The sequence below is a fragment of the Danio rerio genome, chromosome 10 (genome assembly GCF_049306965.1).
Source record: "Danio rerio strain Tuebingen ecotype United States chromosome 10, GRCz12tu, whole genome shotgun sequence".
In the NCBI taxonomy this organism is placed as follows: Eukaryota; Metazoa; Chordata; class Actinopteri; order Cypriniformes; family Danionidae; genus Danio; species Danio rerio.
In genome coordinates this window covers 40,678,692-40,697,133 of record NC_133185.1, presented here as the reverse complement: position 1 = coordinate 40,697,133, position 18,442 = coordinate 40,678,692, and the positions used below count along the sequence as shown (strand labels likewise).

At 35.1% G+C, this 18,442-nt stretch overlaps 1 protein-coding gene across 1 annotated transcript; it reads left to right on the top strand.

The window, feature by feature from the left end:
* The first annotated feature begins 11,694 nt into the window (after window positions 1–11,694).
* ovca2 (OVCA2 serine hydrolase domain containing) lies at window positions 11,695–16,142 on the top strand. Its single transcript, NM_001020555.1, is given in 2 exon segments — window positions 11,695–12,072; window positions 15,515–16,142. Coding segments are annotated over 2 exon segments (684 nt in total). The 5' UTR covers window positions 11,695–11,903; the 3' UTR covers window positions 16,030–16,142.
* Window positions 16,143–18,442: the final 2,300 nt, after the last annotated feature.

Sequence of the window (18,442 nt, the reverse complement as noted above, 5' to 3'; positions counted from 1 at the left end):
TGGTCCTAATTATCAGTTTAAACACACTTACAGATTCTTTACAGCTCAGTCATGCTATTCAGATGTATAAGCAGTATGCTTCAGAATCCTTTAGAGTTTCTTTAAAGGACTATCTACTTTTTTCCCACATGAGATAGCTGTTTAAAATTAGCAAACTGAAATCGTTCATTTTAAATACAGTTGAAGTCAAAATGATTAACCCTCCTTTGATTTTTCTTTTTTTTTTTCAGATATTTCCCAAATGACGTTTAAAAGTTCAAGGAATTTTTCACAGTATTTCCTATAATATTTTTTCTTCTAGAGAAAATCTTATTTTTTTTTATTTCGGCTAGAATAAAAGGATTTTTTCATTCTTTTTAAAACCATTTTAAGGTCAATAAGATTGAACCTGTAACCAGGCATGTGACACTGATAACAGAGGTGCGGATCCAAATGCAGGGATTTATTAAACAGGATGGTCAGGCAAGCAACGATTTACACAGGAGCAAACAGATGTAAAAGGGCATTCCAGAGTCATCAGAGGCAGCAAACAGGATTAAACAAATAAACAAGGCAAGGATCAAAAACACGGTGAAGCAAGACAAAGGAAACACATTGCAATGTCACTAGAACAGATAACAAGACTCAGCCATGAGTGTCTCAAAGTGAGCCATATATATGTGTGTGTAATCAGTACTTGAACAGCATCAGCTCTGTTTGCAATCAGTCAGGATCAGGAACCGGTTGTGTGTGTATTGCATGACTGGGATCTGTAGTCCATAACATGGTGGATTTGTAGTTCGTGTGAAAGTGAATGTTTACCAGCAAACTCTAGTGGTTAGATCGCTGGTGATCATGACAAAACCTTATAAGCAATATTTTCTTTGATTGTCTACTCTACATGAACAAACCATTCTCATACAATGACTTCCCTTATTAACCTTATTAAGCCTTTAAATGTCACGTTAAACTGAATACTAGTATCATGAAAAATTTCTAGGAAAATCGTATGTACTGTCATCATGACACAGATAAAAGAAAGCAGTTATTGGATATGAATTATTAAACTATTATGTTTAGAAATGTGCTGAAAAAATCTTTCAACTGATACTGTAGATCTATAAACAAAAGACAATTTTGTATAATGACATGGGAATGACTTAAGAATTACAATGTTGAGGTGATAAAATCATCCTGAACGTGATTTTTTGACATTCAAAATTAGGTTGGGTTTAGGGGTTGTGGATAGGGACATAATAAGCGTTTACATTATCAAATACATAACGCCTATAGAGAGTCCTCATAAACCACTAAAACCAATGTGTGTGAAAGAGAGAAAAGGAGATTATTAAAGAATAACTAGTAGTTATTACTATACTTCTTTAGTATCTCCTCCATTGACATTTTTTTTTCTAAAATGACAATGTTTAGATATATGAATGAGGAATTATTTCATTAGATTGCCATTAATTTGCATACATTTCTAGCACCAAAATTGTATGGTCATGTATTAGAGCCAAAGTTATTTACTTACTTATTTTTCAGATTTTTTTCTTGACAGTTAAACAAACAAGAGTAAAAGAAAAATCAACAAAGTACTAATAAAAAAATATATATATTTATAAATATTTTGAAGTCAGAATTATTAACCCCCCGATTTATTAGCCCCCCCTGTTTATTTTTACTCCAATTTCTGTTTAACGGAGAGTAGATTTTTTTCAACACATTTCTGAACACAATAGTTTTAATATCTCATCTCTAGTAACAACTGATTTATTTGATCTTTGCCATGATGACAATAAATAATATTTGACTAGATATTTTTCAAGATACTTCTATACAGCTTAAAGTGACTAACTAGGCATTATTAGGTTAATTAGGTTAACTAGGCAGGATAGGGTAATTAGGCAAGTTATTGTATAATGATGGTTTGTTCTATAGGCAATTGAAAAAACATTGCTTAAAGGGGCTAATAATTTTGACCTTCAAAAATTACAAACTGTTTTTATTCTAGCCGAAATAAAACAAATAAAACTTTCTCCGGAGGAAAAAAATATTATCAGACATACTGTGAAAATTTCCTTGCTCTGTTAAACATAATTTGGGAAATATTCAAAAAAGAAAAACCATACAAAATTGATAAAAAACAAAAATCAAAAATTAGACCACTAACCCACATAATGTACAACAAACAATATATGATGTGCATTAATTTATTAATTAAATATAAATTAATTAAATATAAATTATACATATAAACAGGTCAGTAAAATGTCACTGACAGTTGAGGTTGACAGCATGGTGAATCTATTTTTGTCAGTCGTTTATGGGGGAAAATACAATCAATATTAAAAAAAAAGTATATAATCATGCAACTTGGGGCGACAGGGACAAGACATGCGCTAGGTGAATTGGGTAAACGAAATTGGCCATAGTGTATGAGTTTGTATGAATGTATGGGTGTTTTCCAGAACTGGGTTGCGGTTGGAAGGGCATACGCTGCGTAAAACATATGCTGGAATAGTTGGTGGTTCATTCTGCTGGGGAGAACCCTGACAAATAAGCTGAAGGAAAATGAGTGAATGAATGAATCTGGCAACTTAGATGTGAACATATTCCTTCAGAATACAGACATGAAGGAAAACAGTGATGTTTGGTGTATGTATGTGCTGCTGATGTGGAGATTTATGGCTCAGCATTCAAACATAGGAATTGTAATCGAAATCAAATTGATAAAGTGCAACAAAAGAAACAAATAAAAGTGTATTTTGGACATTTTCTTTAAACTGGACATAAAAACACCATATGAAGAAGCCCAAAATTTCCAAGTGAACCATGTTGTTCGTCTCGCATTAAAGCATACTATGCTTTTATTGTAAAGAGATTTTCTGGTTTTTGCACTCTTACAACAACAATACTGTAGATTTGCAAATGTATAGATTTCATTAATGTGAGACCAGTTCCACTACTCATATTAAAATGTAATCTGTTTTTATACTTTCCTCTCCTGCATTCAGTTCTATAATGTCCTTTTCTATAGTGTCTTTTTCTCCATTGACACATTACCTGTTATGTGATATTCCTGCATTCACTATAATGCACTTTAACTGCATTAATGTGTCAATATTGTAAGGGAATGGAGAGTTTATAACTCGATATGTGTGGAGTGTCATGAGATCTGATATTCAGAGCTACTGGGATAAATGTTAGAGCATTTTACATCATGCTGTAGATTTTTCTGTGAGCAAGAGATTGCTTTGTGCTATTGGTTTTTATTTTAAACTGTCACGACCCGGCTCAAAGGCGATGACAAAATTAAAGAGAGGACATACACCAGATGGTTTGGTACCAAAAGTATTTATTTAAACATTAAAGAATAATAAAGAGCTCACTTTAGGTAAGCCAAAATCAAAGATTAACCAAAGCTAAAAGAAACAAAACAAAACAAACAGGAGCAAAAGCACGGCTCCCTCCAAGCAAACACTGCTGGCTTTTATAGAGGCCAAATCAGGTGTTCTCAATTGCGCAGATGAGTCTCTGTCCTTCCCGCTTCAGCTGATCAGTGGGTTGGTCTAAGAGACTCGTCACAAAACTTTAACTTTAACTTGTTTACCATCATCTAACTTAAAATTTTCTTTGCTTTGTTAATTATTTGAAATTATTATATTTAATATTGAAGGGCAGGGTACATTATTTATATTCTCCTAGATTTTGTATAAGTGTGGTGGTGTTTGTATCTGTTTTTTTTTATAGCACATTAACAACTAATACACAAAGCTAGGCCGGTATAAAATCTTTATTAGTGCTGTCAAACAAATTATCAAGTTAAAAAAAGTTTGTACAGATGAATATATTGAATGAATGTTAATCACCTGCTGCCTTTTCTTATGTTTTTCAGCCAGCTTCTAGAACTTTCTCCCCTTTATGAGCAAAAACTTTTGAAAGTCTATAAAAGCTGTTCTGCATGTCTTATATTGGCAGGTTTAAACAATCACAAATAACATTGTTCTGATAGCAATTCCTATGTAGAAGAACCACTTCCTGCCCTCTATCTGAGTCTTGCGCGTCATCAGTGACATCATGTGAAAACAACCTATAAATCATGCGCTGTGTGACGCATCCGGTGTGCAAGCCCTCTGATTGTGCTGTTTACAATCATCACACGTAACAATTGGCTGAGCAATGACCAATCAGAATCAAGTTCAAGTTTAAGATAGGTTGCTGGAGGTAGTGCAACGATCCTGAACATGGGTTGTTTTTCAATATGCGCTCTTCGTGTTGTCGTGTAACGTCATCATTAACGGCAAGTTTAGTTCCAAACAGTCAACGTTGTCATGAAAATCTTTACGAAGGCATAAACACATCAAGGGTGTTTATTTGCTGAAACTCAGCATTAAAATTTGTTTTTATTGTGCAATGTTTATTTGTAAGCCTTTATGCATAGTATATATTATGAAAAGGGCAGGCCTGGATTGCCGTTTTTTGGCCGCGAGGGCCGGTGTCCCTAGCGGCTTGCACTCTCAGCAGTCGCACTTTTTTCATTTATTTATTTATTTGACCAAAGCCTCCCTTTTGTTTAATTCATTATTTTGCCGCTCTTTTTATTTATTTTCTTGCAGCCCCGTGGGCAAAATGCAGCTTGCAGGTTAATGATGACGTAACTATCATTCGACCCCAAACAGCAGCACCTTAGTGAATAAAAGAATTTGAATAATTAATATTAATGAATATAACTCCTGCTCAATGAAAATCAGATGATTCACTACATTAATAAATCTGACATAACTTGATCAGAGATCTAAAAAAGGAGAAAAAGATGAGGTTAAAAAAGTCTTGCAGATAACAGTGCAATACTTATTTTTTATTCCAATCGCACCAGCATAACAGCACGTTGCGTTACGACGCCGCCGACCTGAGTTCAAACCTCACCTGAGTAAATTTTTTTTTTTTCTTTTTCATTTTTAGTGTTAAGACATAATATTGTTTGGGTTACTTATGTACGTGTATATATTTTATTTTTTATTTTTTGTGTGACCACCGTTACAAAGGACTGGACATCTATAGAGGATTTTGCACGGAATATATATTCAGATATAGCAGGAAAGGAGAGTGTGATGTTTTAAAGAATAGTGTTGGAGATTTAGCTACCCCCTCATATTTATAAATAAGATTTGAAGTTCTAAAGCAGCTGTTTCCTTGAAAAAGACATGATAGAGTCACTGAATTGGAAATGACGGTCTAAGGCTTGAAACTCCAGGGCGGAAAAGGAGTTCCACTCTGGCCCTGGAAAAGGGGAAAACAATAAATAGTTGTACAAATGCTTTAATGTTTAAATAATTTTCAATATAAACATGTGAAGTTTCATGTGACCATCAGGAAGAACACAGCATCTCATTTCTCAGAGGATGCATTCTCTCTTCTCACGTTCTCCTGAGTTTGAATCGTTCTCCTGAGGAAACTTGGCAAGAACGGTCTCCACAAGAACACAAGTCCGTTCTCAGTGTTCCTGCAATTGAGAAACAGCCCTGATAAAACAACATATCAAAATGTAAAGAAGAAGATTAGAAGTTGAGAGAGAAAAAAAAGACAGAAACCACCAAATGTGTTCAAATAAATGAGTCAAGGATACGTCTTGGGACAAGGCACACAAATCTGAAATGATGCCTTGAAAAGTCATAGCGCTACTGGTAGTTGTCACCAAACTCTTCTGCATTAAAGCTTCTGCATTAAAGCTCCACCCAAGCACTCCTCATTTGCAATTGATTTCTCATTTGCGATGTTAGTTTGAGCATTTATTATTTAATCATTACAGGTTTATATTAAGTTGATCATGAAAATTAATACCAAAAACATTTGATTTCTCATTTGAGAATGCATTTTGATTCATTATCTGATAGCTTGAGTATTTGATTTCTCATTTGGCTTTTTTTTTAAGAGTTTGATGTATTATTTGATCTTTTTAGGAATTAGAATTTTCATTTTTATTTTGTTAGGAAAAAACTTCCATAAATAAAACATGGCAAAAAATAGATTAACATAGCACACAGTAGTTTTAACATTGAGCATTGATTTACAATAACATTTAAGTTATTAATGGTGAAAAATATTGCTTTAAGGGGATTTAGACCACTTCAACATAATCGCAAAAAAAAAAAAAATCATTAATAATACATTTATTTGTGAATAGTAAATACATTATGCATTTGGCATTGACAAAGAAAATGTATTTGACATTAACTCGCTGCAATGAAATATGACTTTATTTACAGAAAATGTAAAAACTAGCGTCATCCTTTAGGCAGAACTGGAAAAGATCAATTTTATTTTCTCAATTTATTGCTTATTTAATTCAACGACTCAGTATTTAACACAATAATCGTCATGGTTTACATGGTTGCACACATACGTTGCATATGACAAGATACAGTATAACCTACCCACGTTAAAAAATGCTATAGTAATTTATGATAGGCCTTATACTGTTTTTAAACCATATTATGTTACATGTATTATTATACTGTAGCTCTATAGTATTCACAAATTTTTGGTAATGAATGTTACTGCTTACTGTAACAACAGTGGACCTGTAAAGTGTAATAATGTAGTATACTTAAACTGTGGTGTATTGTAGTATGATATAGTTGCAGACAGTGGTTCAGCATTGGGTTATTTGTTTATATTACTGTAGTTGTTAAATTACCATAGCATCTATAGTATTACCACACCAAATTCATTACAGTAGTAGCCAATATTATAACAGCTATGGTTTTCATGATTATATAATATTTATTTAACTCAATTCAATTCAAATTTATTTGTATAGCACTTTTCACAATAATTATTGTTCCAAGGCAGCTTTACAAAAGGTGCAGGTTATTATATTACAGTCGAAATCAGAGAAGTAAAGATGTTGTGTATAGAATAGACAAAATATAAACATAGTTAATCTGCAGTTACATGGTACGTAGTGTCATTTCTAATAAGATGATGTTTATACACATTTTTAAAGACGTTATTAGTGTATTTCTTAAGATTTTGTGGTGACTTTGAAGACTTTATAGGGTTGGTATCCTCTCGTCACAGGTCATGGGTCTGATCGATACTATAGTTTGTTTTTTCAAATATTTTTATGCTGAAGTAGCCTACATAAGTAACAGTTTGTAAAAACGAAGCTCCTCTTTTCCCTGGTGTTAAACCACTGTTGTTGTTTTTTTTTTCTTTTTCACACTATCTCTGTAAAGCGCTTGTTGCAGTTTGTTTACCAGATTTTCTGTGTGCCGATGACATGGTTACTCATCCCAATACTGATGCAATACATGTCATTCTGATCCACTGGTCCACTTCTTAAATGACCGTGTGTGTGCTTGTTTGTGGGCTGGAATGTGCTCTCGCCCTTGTCTTGTATGTGATTCAGTGGATTTATTGTCTGTCTGTCTATCTATTTCTCTCTGTCGGTCTGTCTGTCTATCTATCTACAGTGCATCCGGAAAGTATTCATAGCGCTTTTATTTTTCCACATTTTTCCAAAATGGATTAAATTCATTTATTTCCTCAAAATTGTACTCACAATAGCCTATAATGACAATGTGAATTGTGTTTTTTTTTAATTGTTACAAATTTATTAAAAATAAAACTTGGGAAAATTACATGTTTATAAGTATTCACAGCCTCTGCCGTGAAGCTCTAAATTGAGCTCAGGTACATTCTGTTTCCACTGAACATTCTTGAGATGTTGCAGCAGCTTAATTGAAGTTCACCTGTGGTAAATTCTGTTGATTGAACATGATGTGAAAAGGCATACACCTTTTTATATAAGGTCCCAGGGTTGACAGTGCATGTCAAAGCACAAACCAAGCATGAAGACAAAGGAACTGTCTGTAGACCTCTGAGACAGGATTGTCTTGAGCCAGGTTGGGGAAGGTTACAGAAAAATGTCTGCTGCTCTAAAAGTTCTAATGAGCACAGTGGCCTCCATCATCCTTAAGTGGAAGATGTTTGAAACCACCAGGACTCTTCCTAGAGCTGGCCGACCATCTAAGCTGAGTGATCGGGGGAGAAGGGCCTTAGTCAGGAAGGTGATCAATAACCAAATGGTCACTCCGTCTGAACTCCTGCGTTCTTCTGTGGAGAGAAGAGAACTTTACAGAAGTACAACCGTCTGTCCAGCAATCCACCAATCAGGCCTTTGTTGTAGAGTGGCCAGACGAAAGCCAGCCTCCCCGCCTGGAATTTGCCAAAAAGTATCTGAAGAACTCTCAGACCATAAGAAACAATATTCTCTAGTCTGATGAGACTAAAATTGAACTCTTTGGGAGTGAATGCCAGGTGTTACATTTGGAGAAAACCAGGCAGCGCTCATCACCAGGCTAATACCATCCCTACAGTGAAGCACAGTGGAGGCAGCACCATGCTGTAAGGATGTTTTACAACAGCAGGAACTGGAAGACTAGTCAGGATAGAGGGAAAGATGAATGCAGCAATGTACAGAGACATCCTAAATGAAAACCTGCTTCGGAGTGCTCTTGACCTCAGACTGGGGCAACAGTTCATCTTCCAACAGGACAATAGCCCAAAGCACACTGCCAAAATATCAATGGAGTGGCTTCACAACAACTCGGTGAATGTCCTTGAGTGGCCCAGCCAGAGCCCAGAACTAAATCCTATTGAACATCTCTGGAGAGATCTAAAAATGGCTGTACACCATCGCTTCCCATTCAGCCTCTCTGCTTGAAAGGTACTACAAAGAGGAATGGGCAAAAAAAATCCCAAAGACAGGTGTGTCAAGCTTGTGGCATCATATTTAAAAAGAATCGAGGCTGTAATTGCTGCCAAAGGTGCATCAACAAAGCATTGAGCAAAGGCTGAGAATTCTGATGTCCATGTGATTTTTCAGGTTTTTTATTTTTAATAAATTTGCCACAATTTCAAAAAATCTTTTTTCACATTGATATTATGGGGTATTGTGAGTAGAATTTTGAAGTAATAATTCAATTTATTCCATTTTGGAAAAAAGGCTGTAACATAAATATATGAGAAAAAGGTAAAGCGCTGTGAATACTTTCCAGATGCACTCTATCCATCTATCTTTATATATAACTGTGAGTCAGCCTGTCTGTCTGTCTGTCTGTCTGTCTGTCTAATAAGCCACAACTCAGAATAAATCACTTAAACATTGCTGAAAGGAAGCTTGGCCTTATGGCCTGTTTTATTTATTTAGTCTCATTTGTGTCTCATCTCTCGGGTTGATCACGGTGAATAATAAAGAGAACAGCGGAGGACCAGAGGTAATGAACGGGTGGCTGATGCGGGGAGACCCTTGAAGGGACACACACACACCGAAGCGTTTAATGCTCAATAAAATGAGGAAATCCATTCGGATGTGTTTAAGTAAACGTGTTAAAGCAGGGAATGAGCTATTGGGTGTCTGTAGGGCATTTGGCTCTGACATATACTCAATATGCACAGAAAAGTCATTAAATTAGACAGAAGGACTCTCATTAATTAAACCTCTTTTTCTGTCGCAGATATTCATTTAAGTTAACTTGGTGGATCGCCACAAACCTTGCTTAATTACAGCTTGAAGCATCTGCTTAGTGCTGTTTCCACTGCCTCGCTTTCCACTTCACATGGCAGAAATATTCTTTCATTTCAAGGATGAGATGAACTTGCTAACACACAAACAAGCCATAAACAGTTATGGGGAAGATTATGTTTATGAGCTTGGCATTAGTACTGAATATATTATATACATATATCTGTCTCTCCATCAATCTATCTATCTATCTATCTATCAATCAATCAATCAATCAATCAATCAATCAATCAATCAATCAATCAATCAATCAATCAATCAATCAATCAATCAATCAATCTATCTATCTATCTATCTATCTATCTATCTATCTATCTATCTATCTATCTATCTATCTATCTATCTATCCATCCATCCATCCATCCATCCATCCATCCATCCATCCATCCATGTATCCATCCATCCATCCATCCATCCATCCATCCATCCATCCATCAATCCATCCTTTGATTTATCCATCCATCTATACATCTATCCATTTATTCATCTATACATCCATCCACCTATAGGTCTGTCTGTCAATGAAGCCATCCATCAATATATCAATCAAGGAATCGATCTTTCTATCTATCCATACATCTATTTATCCATCTCTACACCCCCCCATCCATCCACCTTTCCATCTATCCACCTATATACCTATCCATCCATCCATCCATTTTTCTATCTATACATCCATCCATCTATACGTCTGTCTTTCAATGAATCAATCTGTTAATGTATCAATCTGTCAATGAATCCATCCATCCATCCATCCACCTACCTATCTACCTGTTTATCTATCTATCCATCTATCTATCCATCCATCCATCTATTTATCCATCTATACATCCACCCATCTACATGTCTGTCTGTCAATGAATCAATCTGTTAATGTATCAGTCTGTCAATGAATCAATCTATCTGTCCATCCATCCATCCATCCACCTACCTTCCTATCCATCTATCCATTCATCCATCTATTTATCTATCTATACATCTATCCATCTGTCCATCTATACATCCATCCACCTGTATGTCTGTCTGTCAATGAATCAATCTGTTAATGTATCTATCCGTCAATGAATCAATCCATCCATCCATCCATCCATCCACCTACCTACCTACCTGTTCATCTATCTATCCATCCATCCATCCATCTATCTATCTTTCTATCCTGTAGTTCTTTCATTCTGTCGTCTCAGCAGAACTTGCAGAACTGGACTCAGATCAGTGTTTGTTATAACAGATGAACTCGGTGTTGTGTAAGAGTATAAGTAGAGGCATCAGGCCTCCAGGGTTGCTGCTCATTTTTAGATTAATTGTCAAGTGCTCAGGAGGCACAATCATCCAGAAAACTCGCCGAGATCAACAGAGAGAAATAATCATCTAACCAAATTAAGAACTTTCCCCTCTAGGATAGCATGAAGTATTGAATGCATACAGATTTATGTTAAACTCCCTTTTTTGTGGAGTTATTTACATTCTTTAGAAGCTGGAGGCATTTTCTCTTTTTTCTTAAACAAACATTTGGAAATACAGGAGAGGCAGAATCCCAAGAATGTTATGCCTAACTGAAAAATAGCATAGACATCATGTATTATATCTTTCGTTGTTTTAATTGCATTGAAATGATCCAGCACATATTCATTTATGGATATATATGTTTAAATTTCATTACTTGGTGTCACAGTGAGACGTCCCCCTTTGCACATACATTTTGAGACACTTGATTTTAACAATCTTACCATATTTTGTCATTATAGTGGGCTATAATTACTCGTTGTTATAGTCTCAGTGCAACGTATTTACATAATGTATTAATTGAGGGAAAACTTACTTACATTTTTTTAGTTATTTGTTTTGGCATATGTGAGAGGCTTACATATACGTGCCATTTTATACAACACAGCTTTCTGTGGGGAACGGTTGCCCCCTGGCGTTTGAAATCGGAACTATATTTCTGTTTCTAATTGTTGGAAACTAACGAGTATTTTATGGAAAGCACAATTTTTTGATTAACATATAAAACGCATTTAGCTTTAGTGTTTGTTTGTAATTAGGAAGCTTTATAAACAAATTGCAGACAATATTCGCATTGGGGGAACTCTTAATCTCTTATGTTTCCACACGGTCATAAATCTGTCGCACAAAAAGGAAACGTCAAGTTTATAGTTTATCTGTAGAGTTTAAATTGATATTTAAAACTATATATCACAATATATATATCTGAAGTTTTAGGTCAGCTTTTCACTGTATGTCGCACTTGCTTATGATTTAGTACGCTCGTGTTTAGCGTTTGCAGCACCGCTATAAAATCACAACAGCATTGACAGGTTATTAATAATTTAAAATGTCTGCAGTTCCTCTTCGAATTCTCTGTATTCACGGTTATCGACAGAATGGAAACTCTTTTAGGGAGAAGACTGGAGCTTTACGCAAACTATTAAAGAAACAAGTGGAGTTGGTGTTTATTAGTGCGCCACACCAAGTTCCTGCCATTCAGGAGGAAAACTGTGGAAGTGAGTATGAATCTGGTCATCCTTGCTATATGAGCAATCAAACTCGTCAATCTAATAATTGTATACATCTTTACTGGTGGTCAAACTGTAATTGCATTTTTATGCTTTTTATGTTTCTTATTATCACTGTTGAATGAGAGTTAAACATATTAAATTTGACAGAGAATACAGAAAAACTATTTGAATTTATGGTAAAATTTAATGTACATGTAATAGCAAATGTCAATCATATCAATAATTAATAATACTTACTAAGTATTAACGTAATAATAAAGTAATAATAACTAAGTATTATTATTACTACTTTAATGTCCTGCTGAGTTAATTCAATTTATAGGAAAAAAATATGAGTTTTTATGCTTTTGCTGCATTTTTAGGCAATATTGATTCATAATTTCTAACACATGAGCAGTTCTGTGCAATTGTCAACCTTGCCATGAAAAGATTTAAGTTTTTCCAAAATACGGAAACTGTTTCTGGGTTTTTTGTGTAAGCAAGTATTTTATAGTACTTTAGAAATACATCTGTCAATGTTTTCAAATGATTCTATTTGATTTACCAAAGTCACACAAGTGGCAATTTCACATCTGCCATATCCAGAACAGAGAGATTTCACATCCGTAAGACCATTTTTACCTCATAAATGTGAAAATATAAAATAAAAATAAAATACATTTTATTTTAGTTTCATAGAGAGCCGACTCTTTTAATGATTATAGTTTTTTTTTTTTTTTGGGGGGGTGCAGTTTAATTCACAATTTCTACAATGTTGTATACTGTTAACCCCGCATATGTTTTTGTCACATCCACACTCTTTGGTAAGTTATTCTGTAAAATATAAACAAAAGTTTTAATATAACATTAACATACTTTCTATGCGAATTTATGTGTTGAGTTTTTACTGCAAATGTCACATCCACAAAAGCCGTTTTTGTGCAAGTAATTGGAACCATAGGTAGGTAGAAACTATGATAAAAAAAATAAAATGAAAATCCTTGAACTTTGAATAATAATTGTCCACATCAGTGGTTCTCTATCTAGTGGTACGCAAGCTTCCTTCTTATAGGACGTTAAGAATTTGCTGAATAATTAAAGTAAAAAAAGGACATACTTTTAACCCTTTGATGCATATAACACTGATGTGATCAGTAAATTGATTTTAATAAGCTAAATCATTTGTTTTATTTAAAAAATTTTATTGTTTGTTGTGTATTCTATCATTTGAAGCTAATTTCCTCCCCATATTTGTAACGGTTGTTGGGCGCGTCTTATATTTTTACATCCCATTGTTGACAGTTATAGCTTAGTCACTTGCTTTTCTGACACAAATAGTCTACTCTAACATGCAGTGAGCAGATCTAATTTCTAAATTTAAATATGTAAATCCAATTCATATATCTAACACACAAGTTAATGTTTAGATATACAAATAAGTCATATATACATGCATCATATATTTCAAAATGTATCAAAAAGAGTTTATGTGAATATGAACATTTCCATGTTTTGATGAATAGGCTACTTTATAATAATACTTTACATGTAAGTACAGCAGTTTTCTTTTTACTCTTTATGAATTTATAATTATAATTAACTTTTAACACAGTACAGTGCTAATGTTCAAACTGTTTATAATGTTTAAAGTTGCTGACAATAATAAATATTTATAATAAGAAGAATTAATCTGCCACGGTTTTGAACTGTGCAGAGCTGTAGCTGCTTAATTTGGTCTACTACGCTACTGTATTTCAATACTGGTCATTATGGTGGTACTTGGATAGACAATTTTTTTTCTGAGGTGGTACTTGGTGAAAAAAAAAATTGAGAACCACTGGTCCATTTCAGATTTGCATTCACGAAAATAAATTATAATTGTATTAAAAATGTCCTTGAAACATTTACAAATTTGCATGTCTTTTTGTTTTGAGGTTTTGTTGTTGTTTTGATGTTGTTGTTGGAAAAATCTTTTATTGCAATATTTTTTATTTCTGTGATATAAATTGCAGTACACACACAATATATATACAATTTCACCTGATGATTTGTGTAGCTCTATTTGGAAATACTTTATTAATTTTAGATTGATACTTCAGGATGATTTTGTAGGCGAGTAAATCATGTAATAAAAGAAACAAATTCCAAGATTAGATTTTTTCCTATATTTTAATTTGATTACATACAGCTACTCAGCTAACATGAAAAGACTGTCATATTTCCTAGTTCCTCCGAAAGGCCTGCCCTCCATTGGCTCTGATTGGTCAGCTAACATAATGGGCCGTGATTCGCAGATTGACTCCACATCACCAGGAAGTGTCTCTGTCATAACATTACAGCACATCTGGCCACACTCCTTTGCCAGTGTGCTCCAAAACAGTGACAAAATTTAAGTTTAGAAGATATAAAACCGATATTAACGTGTAAAGCCTGTAGTTTGTCTTTTCAGCCCATATGGATGAATGGTTTTACTCACCTTAGACTTTAGTTTCTCATCAAATCATAACCATTTATATGCTCTAGTATCTGACATGCTCTGCCCTTCAAGACGCCTCACATTTGGTTTTCATTGATGCTCTTGAGCTGAACCACTCTCACTGGCAGAGCGGTGATCAAACAAAATCCTATTGGCTGTTTTTTTTTAAAGGGGAGGGGCTACTCTGTCCCACTCGTTCATGTTTTGGTTTCAGATTATACCAAACATTGAATAAAATACATATTTCAAAGCAGTTCATGGGACTTTTAAGCCTCAAAGGAATAAAATGCATCAATCTCTTTTTTTTTTTTTTTTTTAGGTGTATTAATATTTCACGAAATTACAGTTTTTATCCATGTTTTAAAAAATCTGTTGTAAAAACGCATTTTCAAAAACTAAATAATTTATTAGAATCTTAAAGGGCACCTATTTTAAAATAACTTTAATAAGAGGGTTAAACACAGTTGTGTGGCAGAAGTGTGTGAATATAGCCAGCCTCTAGTAACAGTTAATTAATTCTATTTTTTTTATAATCACATTGTTCAAAACAGTCTTCAAAAACACTTTGAATGACATTCTCCCTTTGTATATGTCATCAGAGTGGAAAAGTCCCATCCAATAGTGATGATCTCTCCCTCATTAGCATAAACAGCCCTGAGTGAGAAGCAGCCATTTGCCATTACAGTTTTCAAGTTGTACCTGCTAAAATAATGTCAGCGACTAAGTGGCAATACATGGTAAATGTTGAGTTTTAGTATGCACATATGAACAATGTAGTCTCCATAGACTGCCACCTTCTGAGACACTTTTTTGACATTTTGTGAGAATGATATACATGTGAATTTTTTTATTCTATAAATGAAAAGGTTCATTATTTGCTGAGATATTTCCATAATGTAAACAAAAAAAAAGTGTGTTAAAGGTGTATTTTTCCCCTTTCTTTCTCTCACAATTTCTTTTAAATACCATCAGCCAATCAGCAATCTCAAACAGTCAGTGTTGGAGATGAGGATCAGAGGGGCTGGTGGTTTTCTGACGTCCAGGCACGAAGTTTTAACGCCAAGCAGGATTGTGAAAGCAGCCTGGGTCTGGAGGAGAGTATCGAGGCTGTAAAAGCTGCGCTGAAGGATCTCGGCCCCTTCAGTGGCATCCTGGGTTTTAGTCAAGGCGCCGCCCTGGTGGCCATGCTGTGTGCACTGCAAGAACAAAAACTAGAGCCGGATTTCAATTTCCGCTTCGCCATTCTGGTCGCCGGATTCCGCAGCGCTTGTTTAGAACATCAGCGTTTTTACGAAGGCCCAGTGATAACCATCCCCTCCCTGCACGTGTTTGGACAGGACGATCGTGTGATTCCAGAGGAGATGAGTCGGGATCTGTTGCCAGCGTTTGATGGAGCTCAAGTCCTTCTCCATCCAGGTGGACACTTTGTTCCGGCCGCGTCCTCGCACAGGCAGACGTATCAAGACTTCCTCAAGAGATTTCAGTGAAACATTGCCTATAATAAGTGAGTTATAGCTATTATGAAGTAGCTCAGAGGCCTGTAAGGAATTTATATGCTATTCTCAGGGAAATGTTTACTTTAATAAAGACTGTCAACAAATGTGCAGTTCTGTTTTGTTTGTTTTTCAGCTCATTTGATTGACTGTGCTCTTAAAGTCTGTGCAAATAGGAAATTGCTGAGACTTTTCAGTATGTTTATGTTCTTCCGAATACTGAATATTAAGTAGGGGGCGCGGCTTTGATTTTGCTCATTGTTTTTTATAGCAAACTAACAGTAAGAGGGGTGTGGTTAAGAATATTGTGCTGAAGCAGTCAAATTGATGTCAACAGAAGGACAGCCACTACAAACGTGAAAGCAAATGATCAGATAACCAAAACAAACTTTTTTTTTCAGTGGATTAACTTGCACATATTAATTGTTTAACTAAGGATAACCATGTGTGCTAGCAAAATAAACATAATAAGTTTTGATTTCACACAGACTTTATGTATATATTTGAGACTATAGTTGAAATTAACTTTGTATTAGTGGGGACAAATTTTATAGATTTTAACAAGGTTTTTTATTTTATATATAATCAAGTAAGTTTTTTTCAGTTCATTGCTTTTTTCAGTTCATTACTTACTGTTCATATAAAATTGTTTTGTGTTCACAATATAAATGTAAAAAGAGTCTGTAAAGTGACAATGGTTTCACCTCTTCTCCCCCCCTTGGGTTAACGTCAAGGTGGTATATTCCAAGCAGCCATACCTGTTGCACTATTGTTTGAGCGGTCTTTTCCACCTTTACCTTGAACTATGGAGTGTACATTTAATGTAATGAGCTGAAGCTGCCGATCTGTCATAATAACATTCTCTGTGCAGACTCAAAATGGTGTTCTCTCGTCCTTAACTACACAAGGCAGAGCACAAGAGAGTACAGTTACACACGTTCATCACAAATCATTTCAACATAAAACATGTACCTTATAAAAATCATTAAAAATTTCATAGCAAAACACGACATGCACTCACTGGCCAGTTTGCACTTTATTAGGTACACTTTAGTACCGGGTTGGAGCCCCCTTTGCCTTCTGAACTGCCTTAATTCTTCGTGGCATGGATTTAACAAGTACTGGAAACATTACTCAAAGATTTTGGTCCATATTGACATGATAGCAGCACGCAGGTGCTGCAGATTTGTCAGCTGCACATCCATGATGCGAATCTCCTGTTCCACCACATCCCAAAGGTGCTCTATTGGATTAAGATCTGGTGATTGTGGAGGCCATTTAAGTACAGTGAACTCATTGTCATGTTCAGTCTGAGATGACCCATGCTTTCATGTTGTTGGTGCAAAAATCTGACCCTACCATCCGAATGTCGCAGCAGAAATCGAAACTCATCAGATCAGGCATTTTTTCATTTTTCTATTGTCCAATTTCGGTGAGCCTGTGTGAATTGTAGTCTGTTTCCTATTCTTAGCTGACAGGAGTGGCCCCCGGTGTGGTCTTCTGCTGCTGTAGGTTAGACATGTTGTGCATTCAGAGATGCTCTTCTGCATACCTCGGTTGTAACGAGGTTTATTTTTAGTTATTGTTGCCTTTCTATCAGCTTGAACCAGTCTGGCCATTCTCCTTTGACCTCTGGTATCAACAAGGCATTTGCGTCCACAGAACTGCCGCTCACTGGATATTTTCTCTTTTTCGGACCATTCTCTGTAAACCCTAGAGATGGTTGTGCGTGAAATTCCCAGTTGATCAGCAGTTTCTAAAATACTTAGACCAGCCCGTCTGGCACCAACAACCATGCCACGTTCAAAGTGACTTAAATCTTGTTTCTTCCACATTCTGATGTTTGTTTTGCACTGCAGCAGATTATCTTGACTATGTCTACATGCCTAAATATATTAAGTTGCTGCCATGTGATTGGCTGATAAGAAATTTGCGTTAATTAGCAGTTCGACAGGTGTACCTAATAAAGTGGCTGGTGAGTGTATGTTTATAATTTAATAATTGATTATATACTATATATTTATAATAAAATTTTGAAATGAATAATGGTGTAAATTTAGGGGTTGTTTTTGCCCGGAATGATTTTCACTTCATAACTGTTCAATGTATCAGGAGCCACATGGATTAACGTATTTACTTTTTTTTTTCGTTTGCACCAATTCTGGGTTTTAGGTACAGTGAAGGTAGCTCAGCTGCTCCATAATACCATGGCAACAAAGAATGATTAAAGTTGCGCTACTTTATGGTTCTTAAAAACAAGATTGTTGCATACTAAACTAAAACTTAAGTGGCTAGCCAGCTAATCCAGCTTCATAGTACAGGCTCCTGGTTGCTGTCAACTTGCAATTTCTCAGTCACCAAGAACCACAGTTTTAGCTTTTAAATTGTAGTGTTCTAAAGAAAACAA